The 9,419-nt window shown below is 41.7% G+C and overlaps 1 protein-coding gene across 6 annotated transcripts in view; it reads right to left on the bottom strand.

Annotated features, from left to right (window-relative positions):
- Nucleotides 1-9,419, bottom strand: part of MAP4K4 (mitogen-activated protein kinase kinase kinase kinase 4) — a 208,123-nt gene that overhangs the window by 100,241 nt on the left and 98,463 nt on the right. For all 6 annotated transcript variants that reach the window (XM_019529543.1, XM_019529546.1, XM_019529544.1 and 3 more), the window contains exon 2: nucleotides 1,647-1,703. In XM_019529543.1, the coding sequence (XP_019385088.1) occupies nucleotides 1,647-1,661 (15 nt within the window). In that variant the 5' untranslated portion in view covers nucleotides 1,662-1,703. The remainder of the gene's footprint in view (nucleotides 1-1,646; nucleotides 1,704-9,419) is intronic.

Here is a 9,419-nt window from a genome sequence, read left to right as displayed (position 1 = left end):
ATATTGATATAGCTCAGTGGCATTTCATTTAAATCACAGAAAAATGTGGATTTGGAGTTACTTTTTTAATTGGGGATTTTTTTTTTTTTTTTTTTAAATCAGAGAAAACCAGGACCCCTGCTAATGAGTGACATAAAAGAGGATGTGCAGCATAACCAAATTACAACTTTGTGGAAGATTACTTAAATTTTGTAACAGCCTGCCTCATAAAAAACTTGCTGTACTGATACAAGCTTTTGCTGTTTAAAGCATACTAGCATCAAGTCAGCATTCCTTGGCTTTTTTTTTTTCCCCTACATTACTATGGTGATGTAGCAGTGCTCCTCCACGAAGGCAGCCTTTGATAATCTTATGGGTGAAAACTGATCTTTATCATTCCATTTTATGAAACAAGAATGTCTAGTGCTCGGCAGACATAACAGTTTAAGTAAAAGATCAGCAGTCTCAGTGTGATACCACTGCAAGGAGATTCAGAACTATGACTGAACTCTTATCAGTTGACCTACACCTGGGTGCTGGTTTATACATTTTTCCCCCCAGGTGGCTTATTCATAATGCTCTAAGTCCACCCCCCAGGATCCTGTATCCAAGGGATCACTTCCAAGTGGGGGTGCACACACACAGATGTCGAAAAATGAAAGTCTGCAGTGATCCTCTTAAACTTATGTCTGAGGTGCACGTTTACATTCATTGTAAATGCTCTGCCAATTAGAGACACCGACTAGTAGAACACACAACAGAAACTCTGATATGTTAAAAAAAATTGTTGGAGATTAATTGGTGTAGAACAGTAGGTTGTTGGTCTGAAGTTACTTGCTCCATCTGCATAGACAGCAGGGTCAGTCCAACACTGCTCGCCTTCTCTCTCTCACACACATACCCACCCTGAATTTTCAGTCTGAAGCCCATGTAATAATTGCAGATATAATGCCATATAGCACAAGTGAAATCTATGGGAGAAACCTTCATTATTCTGATCGGTTTTAAATAATTTAATTAAAATTAATATAATTTTGAATACCATAAACTGTGGATATTAGATATATACAGATTTAAGTATGGACATATATTTTTATTGCTGGGTTAAATTTCCTCTCTTCCCCATCTAAGGCTCCACAGTAAATCCCCCGAGTCAGTTTCAACCACTATTTTACACTACTGAGTTCTGCCAGCAATCTGCTCATCATTCTAGCAGATGTTTGTTTTCAGGCCACTGGGAACTTTATTGGACCTATTTCCTTTTAATATATTTAAACCGTTTTTAGGCTGTAAATGTTCTATGTGAAACCACTGTCCTCAACCCCCTTTCCCTATTTGCCTCTCTCAAAGCAGAAGCTTGAAATTATGTATTTAAAAAGGCAGCGCTGTCTTCTTTGAAAATTTTCTGAAAAGGAAATGCTACTGATTCGCAGACACTGGGACCATCTGCAGCAATTCAAATATATAGACCTTTCACCTTCATGAACACAGAAAGTCACTTAAGGGCAGACTGCCTCAAAGGTCAGTTTCTGCAAACAGAAAATGATTTTCCACATCTGACAACTTTTTTTTTTTTTTTTTTTTTTTAAAGGGAATAAAGACATTAAAGCACTAAATCACCACCTATCCTCTTTCTAATGAAAGAGGACATCACGTTCTCTGCTTACCTCAGTAACATCCATGACTTTGATGGCTGCCAGTTGACCTGTTTTGACATGTCGGCCCTGAAAAACAAAAAGGACAGTCAGCACCACCATTCACTGGAGCCACATAAACATAGAGAGCAGAACAGTTACAACAAGACATTCTAACACTGGATTTCCACATCCCTGCTTGCTTGTAACCTTTCATTATTTCATGTTCAGGAATAAAAACTGAATGCTCTAGAGTGCATTCTAAAAGTTGTCCATTCTGGAAAAAAAAAAGGATCTTAGGAGCATGTTTTAGTAAAGCAGAATAAAAAATTAACTAATTAACAACATAAAATCATCGAAGACATCTAAAAACAGGACATTTTATTCAGCTTTGTCTATACTGACTAAAGATGGGGGGTTCCTTGCAACAAGGAATGCCCAATAGCTTGCTTACTATAATGTACAAAATGCACCTGAAGTGTTTACTACGTGCTAGCCAGGCAAGATCATGGCTACTTTTATCTGTAGCTGGGATCACCCAGCTGCCCTGCACAAAAGTGCTGCCCCCCCCCCCATATTTTTTACAAAAAGATAATTAAGGTACATGAACGATTCCATAGTAAAAACAAACGCCATTAGAGGTGTGTACAGAAGTTGCTTTTTCTTTTTTTTGCCATTTAAAGAGCTTTATCACCCTAACTTAGGAGAAGTGCACAACTTCTCAGCACTTTAAAAAATGGGTAGTGTTTTAAATTAACCCTCGTTAAATAGGATATTAAAAAATTTGAAGCTCTGTATTTTACAGATACAGTGCTTTAAATGACATCTGTATGCTGGTCAAATTTCTGATCTGTGGAGAAGTCCCAAGAGGCTGCAGAGCATGCCCTGCCTCCTAGCCTGGAAAAGGCAGGGACATTCAAGCCCCCCCACCAAACACTGCACTTCTGTCATGTTTAAGAGCACTGTAACTTTATAGTGCTTTAAAAGGTGCTCTAAATTACAGCACTATAAAACGTCCATGGAACATTTCTGTACTCACCTTAGGGCAACAAGCTCTTATTAGGCATACTGGTGTTCATCATATGCCCAATTTTGTTTCCAAGCAGACCCCTTACTTACAGAAACCCACCAACACAGGATAACCTGCCAAGGAACCTGCCCCTTCTTCAAGCCCACTTTGAAATGCACTACTTTGAACCAGCCAACAAATTCAAGTCATTAATCTAGGCAAATGTCAACAAAACAAAGTCTCTGACTTCTTTCCTACACCCCAAGTGCCTGCAAATATCCCACACCCATCCCTGAACTAACCAGCAAACATTCCCCGTCCCTGGTTTGTATGTTTTTTGGAGCAGAAACTGTGGCCAAGAGTCTCAAAGTTAGTAACCACCTTTGTTGACCGACTTGATGCATCTGTTAACAAAGCCTTTTCTTAGTAACCTCTCACCCTTTCTAAACTCTCTCAAGATCAGCACTCCAAAATTAAGGCAAAGGCATTCTTTCCCCTCCCACCCAAAAGACACCATCTCCTTTGGAAAATTGTGTAGCTAGCCCTAACATACCTTGACCTCCTCTTCTTTCTAAGCAAAGTCCTTCAATCAGAAAGACCACAAAAGGCCCAACCAGTCCTATGTAGCTCCATGGCCTAGGCTCACTAACAATGGCTACCCATGGGCTGCTGAAAACAAAGCCCAAATTGGGCCCAGCTGTAACAGGGCCACCTCCTCTTGCACACTGGAGAAGATGAAAAAACAAGGGATTGGGAGAAATACAAAATGGAGAGAACAAGTGGGGAAAAAGGGTGGGAGTGGAGGAAGAGAACACACACTAAAAGATAATATGGGGAAGGCAGGGCACAAGGCCAGATTCAAAAAAGGAAACAGAGAGAAATGGAGAAAAATCAAATAGGCAGGTACTAGCAGCAGGAAAGCATGAGCTTGGAAACAGAAGAAACAATAGACCAAAAATGTGTGGCATATAGGAAGGGAAGACTGATAAAAAGTTGCAAAGCATACACACAAGACACCATTTATTTGATGTACACGTTCCTTTTATTCACTGGTTTAAATTGATAAGCCTTCCTGCTGGCCTGCCTTTTTCCAGAGAAGCCTGAAATTTCCCAGGACTCAGTCTCAGCTTTCGCCAACAATAGGTGCTATTCCCCCCACCCCGTGATGCTGGCTCACTCCAGATAACCATGGCATGCAGCATCCTGACTTCCTTTTGAGAAAAAGCTGTCCTTTCCTTGCAGCATTAAGAAAGCCTGCTGGTGCCCCTGCTGCTTCTTATCATATTTTGGCCACAAGAGCAACAGTTAAGTGCAGCTAGCTGTTGCTTCAACAGCAGGGATGAGAAAGGCTTCAACAAAACCCTCCTAAGGGACTGCAAAGTAAGGGAATAGCAGACTGTGGGAAGTGTGGGATTCCCAGTATCCCAAGCCAAAGTTAAGCCCCCCTTCATGTTCAGAATGTTGTTTGAGTTATCTCAAATACCTTCTTCATAACGTATGGCATATTTCTGGTCCTTGGTATACAGAATACACATGGGATCTCTTTGTATAGAAAACTGGTTTATAAAGCATTAAAACCACAGAAGCATTTTCAAATAGGGTTTCTTTTCTTTTATTAGAAACATTTAAAAAGAAAAAAACAAACAAACAAACAAACAAACAAACATCCCAAACCACCATATAAGCACATGCAGAGCTTTTTATTTGTTTATCTTCTACAACGCTCCATTCAAGAACAGGCTCGTTAGAACATAAGACTGCTGCTGTAACTTTATCTGCAAACTCAAGCATTTAGGGATTCCTGTTTTGGAAACCGCTCTTCAGATCATTGTCATCAAGATTCTGTTTAGGGGAAGCTGATCAAAAAAAAATAAATCAGAGTGATTTTAGCACTATCGAGGATTAGAGAGAAACTGAAGATGGACAAAACCCTACTATGGTGATTATCAACTAGGGTGCCACAGCACCCTGGGATGCCTTAAATGTCTGTCAAGGGGTCCCACACAATGTTAGCGCTGTTATGTGTGCAAACATGATTCACAAGATAAAAGACTTCCAAATAGGAATACACAGTGTCGAAAACATTCTGACCTGCTGCAGTCATTCCTTGCAACAGAAAAACTGTTCTATTATTTTTTCGTAGTGAAAAATCAAATGACAACTAAGAGCTGGCATTTTCCAAAGGTCTTCGCTAAGGTTCAGAACCACACCCTACTGGACTGTTCACTTACTCCCCAACAAGATCAGGCATGTACATGACATTCACAGCATCTGCTGAAGTAGACTGTCGCCTACAAATGCTTATGCCTTTCTGAACGAGTTAGGCCCAAGATGCCACTATGTTCTGCCTTCTGCCTGAATCAAAACTAACATAGTTTACTCCCTGTCCCAAATCTTAAGCAATTAACCAAGGCTACGCTATAGCAAGCTCGTAGGCCTCACCCACTGGGCAACTCTTTACCATGCTTGTAACAGGTCAGAGCACTGGTTCAGAACCGAGGTGCCAGAGCACCCACAGCCCACCAAGAGTGCTGCAATGCTGGCACAACCACCGCCACAGGGTGAAATTGCCCCATGTACATTTGTTTTCAGGAAGTGTATCAGAGCCAAACTAACAAGTGGAAGACACCATAAGGTCGAACCAGGAAGGGCTACAATGAGTACATGCTCCCACTATACCTGATTCCTAATCTGGCTCTGCAGGAAGCACATGCCACACTTCCACCTGGCTGTGGTGGCAGTGGGGTGAATATAATATACTTATAATGACCTAATCAGTTGATAGCGTAAGTTAACAATACAATCATAACATGCATTTTTACATTATGTTTTTAAGGGGGTGCCGCTATATTTTAAAATGTTTAGAGTCTAAAAGGTTGAAAACCACAAGATTAAAAGAAGCCCTTTTATGCGATCCTATGGTCCATAAGCTATGGAACCTAGACATGAACACAAAATGATTGAAAACTAGGCACAAACTCAAATCACATTAACTGGGAGCAAGAACACTAAACAAGTCTCTGTGTCAGGAGTCAGCAACACTTTTGGGCAGAGTAACAAAACCAGCAGCAACCTCAACTTGTAAGATGTTGGCATGCCAGGGGTGGATGGATGGTGGGGAAACCACGAGGGGCCCGATCCTTGTGGCAGCACAGCTCCAGCCTCTTCCCTGCTGTCTGCCCCAAGATGGACATGCCAAGCAAAATGCCTTTGCATGCCACAATCTAGCATCCGTACCAGGGTTGCCTACTCCCGCTCTACATTGTTTTAAAAAAAAAAATTGTAGGTTTAGCATGGCTGACCCCTATCCATAAGTCATTCATACAATTTCATACTGTGTAGATCATTTCAGCAAGTCTACTGATTGAAATCCTGTACTTTTGCACCATATGCTTTTTCTAATGAACTCATTCCTTTCTTTTTTCTTCCCTTGCTTTCTTTTGCATATTTATTCATAATAAAAGTACTCCTTTACCCTCCCTGAGAAGGAATGCAAAAATATTTTTGAAGAGAATTACTCAACAGTTCCAATTTTAAATCATCCACTGGACAATTTTAAATCACCGTCTCTGCTCAGCTGAGATGAGGAGGTCAGTGGAGTTGAACCTACTTCCAAGTCTTAATCTGGCCTTATTTTTTTTTTCTTTTCTTGTTGTCAGAAAGTCCATTTACATATGGAGGATTAAAATGTGTCTTCTAATCACACATGCTTCATGGAGAGTTAAACACATTGCAGCGTTTAACTGGATCACATGATGCTTAAACATACTCCCAATAGAGCCTCCTAGCAGTCTGCTGTTTGTTTCTCATCTCTGTGGACTTAACGGGATATGCACTTAACAGGAGAAGGGAGGGAGCAGAACCAAATCAAATATGTTGTGCTTGGTAGGCTGCCAGGATATGTACAATACTGTGAATTTCAAGCTTACCCCTTCTCACCTCAACACATCACTTTTTGGAAGGGTCTTTACAAAAAAAGAAGGGGTTTTGTTTTGTTTTTTTAAATAAAAGTGACTCAGTACTATCAATAAATTACAGGAATTAAAAGGTAGAAGGTCCAGTGCCCTATTTGATCATTCACACCCCCCCCCACTATGTTACAAAGACTGTATACTCAACGCAGTGCAAGCTATGTTCATGATGACATGCAGTCTTCACACAGCATATTACTATGCCCTTAGGGACACTTCCTGGAACTCTGCTCCCCAGTCAAATTGCCAAAGAACAAAATATGAGGTGATGCTCCTAATTATGGGTGGAAAGCAGCCTGAGTCGCTCACACCACTGAATTATCTGGATACTATTAACTTATCAGAAGACCCTTCCTACGTTCCACATTATTCTGTGCAGACAGCTGTGGGGATGAAGAGAAGAAAGATTGAACTGAAGACTTACTAATTCTCAATTCAGTATTCAACTACAAAATATGCTTGAAAAACAGACTGTATCTAAACACGCTATCGAATGAAAATGTTGTGCTCATTTTACTCTACCATTGCCCTACAACAATGCCCTTGTGCCAAAATTAGTTTACACTTTAAGCTTCTTGTTTAGTTGATTATGATATATAGAATCCTACCAGCCTTCGGCAATACACAGTGCAGCAATGCTACAGTATTAGGCTACTCAACTATTACGGTCAATGCCTTAAGGCAATGCTTCTGTATTATTCTGATATATGCTCAGCTCTTCTCTCCCACTCACCACCAGACAACTCCCAGGCAGCCAAGCGCCTGCTGAATACCTTAAAATTTATACACTAAACACACCCACAAGAAACAACTTTTCAGGCGAGACCCAGTGGGCCACACTGCCTCAAAAAACACCAGTAAGAAACTTAGTTTAAAGGATGCCCTCATTTGCAGGAGAAGACAAAGACAATCTGGAATCTGGGTCTTGGCAGACCAGCTATTTGCCACTGTACCTGAAAAGCTGTGTTCATCTTCAGCAACAAGTGCTGCCCATCACTTTGCCAGGCCCACAGAGCATGCTTGCCCAGCAAAACCCATGAATGAAGCCAAGGGTTCTGGGTGCAGACAGAACTACAGGTCCCAGCTATAACTCTCAACTATAATTTTGCAAAGCGCTCTGAGATACAACACTACCCCAGACCAAACAGAAGTTCAGTGCTGGCTCTCAGGGGGGTAACTGCCTGCTGGTAGCCTTCACCAAGGTTCCCATAGCAATGGCCAGGGCTCTCTGCCAGGGCTTGCCGTTTTCAAAATGGGAAGGGGGAAAAGGAAGCAGACTGAGCTTGTTCTTGGGGCTCCCCAGCTGGTGCTGAAGGGTGGGGTGGGTGAATTGGAGCCCCCACCCACCTGCCCCACCCTACGGGGGGCTGAAAGACCACAGACTGAACTCCCTCTGCTCCCTTGTCACCCTCCCATTCTGAAAAACAGGGACAGGCTGGGAGCTCCAGACACAAGTTACCAAAGATCTTTATCTGATACCTCATGCAATGAGGGGTCAGATTTTCACCAGATAACCATTTTTTAAGCAGTCTGCAGGTGTGCACTTGTGACTTAACATTTATAGACTGCATTCTGTGGCCAAATCGGGCAAAACATGTCACCTCTGTTTGCTCCCTATGTTTCAATTTCAATCTCCTTCTGATAGGATGACTATAGGTGGCATTGTGAACCTGATACTGGGGAAGAATGGAGAGAGAGCAAGAAAAAGAGAATGGAAGGAAAATAAAAACAAGCAATGAGGGGTGGGGAATGAGAAGGGGCTATGCTCTTTTGGACCAGTGTTGAGCAGCCAGTGTTTAACAGGGTATACCAAGATGGTCACATCACCAACTCTGTATTCTTTTTTAAGGCTGTATATTCACCAGCTCAACCTCAGCAAAACATACATCCTGTTTAGCAAGTGGACTTTGCAGAATCACCCTCTGCCAAACAGCAAATGCCAATTGTGACCACCAGCAACATCTGCCTCAAAGTTGCAAAACGTTTCACGCTAGGCCACACCTTCAAGTCACCTGGAAAGTACAGTTCCACTAGAAGGCAGCCTCCAATAACAAACACTGCACCCTGCATTCCAGGAGCTGAGCTGGCCAACATTTGGTTTCTGGTACAAGTTTAATGTGATTGTCCTGCTCTAGAAGCTCCTCAGTACGTGGTGCCCTGTCTGCTTTAGAGACTCCCCCATGAAATACCCAACTGAATGAAGCAAACAGCCTCCTGATTTAACTGGAGAAGCAGAAAGAAGGCAGCAAACCACTCATATAGTGAGTAGTTGCCAGATTTAGATTTCATCTGCCCTTTCACAACAAGCTAGTACCTAGATGTAGGGACCTGCAAGAGGTACTGGATGATTGTCCATTTCCAAGTACAGCACTAGAGGCAGGTCCCTGCCCCCAGCCCTTTATTGTTTGCTCTATTATTGTTATGATTCTGTATTTTAAAAACGGACTTTGATAATGTAATAGCGGCATTACTGGGGAAAAACAGAATAAAAGAGAAGGGAATCTCAACTGCAGACCTGCCCTTGGCTCAGCACACCATTGACTCCATCTGAGAATGCTCAAGTTTGCCACTCCTTAATAGCTCGTTCAAGTCAGCTCTCACCATACCTTAAATCCTTACCAATTTATTAAACAGACTTGCTTTTAATACAGATGTTACTTCTGGACCATTGGAACAGTTCTATAATTTATTGCAGGCAACTGTAATTAAAAGCAGACCTACAAACAGAATGAAGGATATCAAAATTTAAATCAAAATGATGTAATGTGGGCATGCAACACTGAAACTGATGTAGGGGATAGATTTTTTTTTTTGGGTTTGTAATAA

This window comes from Crocodylus porosus, unplaced genomic scaffold (genome assembly GCF_001723895.1).
Source record: "Crocodylus porosus isolate Cpor-Errol unplaced genomic scaffold, CroPor_comp1, whole genome shotgun sequence".
Classification (NCBI taxonomy): Eukaryota; Metazoa; Chordata; order Crocodylia; family Crocodylidae; genus Crocodylus; species Crocodylus porosus.
Note: the sequence above shows the minus strand (reverse complement) of the source record. Positions and strands in the feature narration are given on the sequence as shown.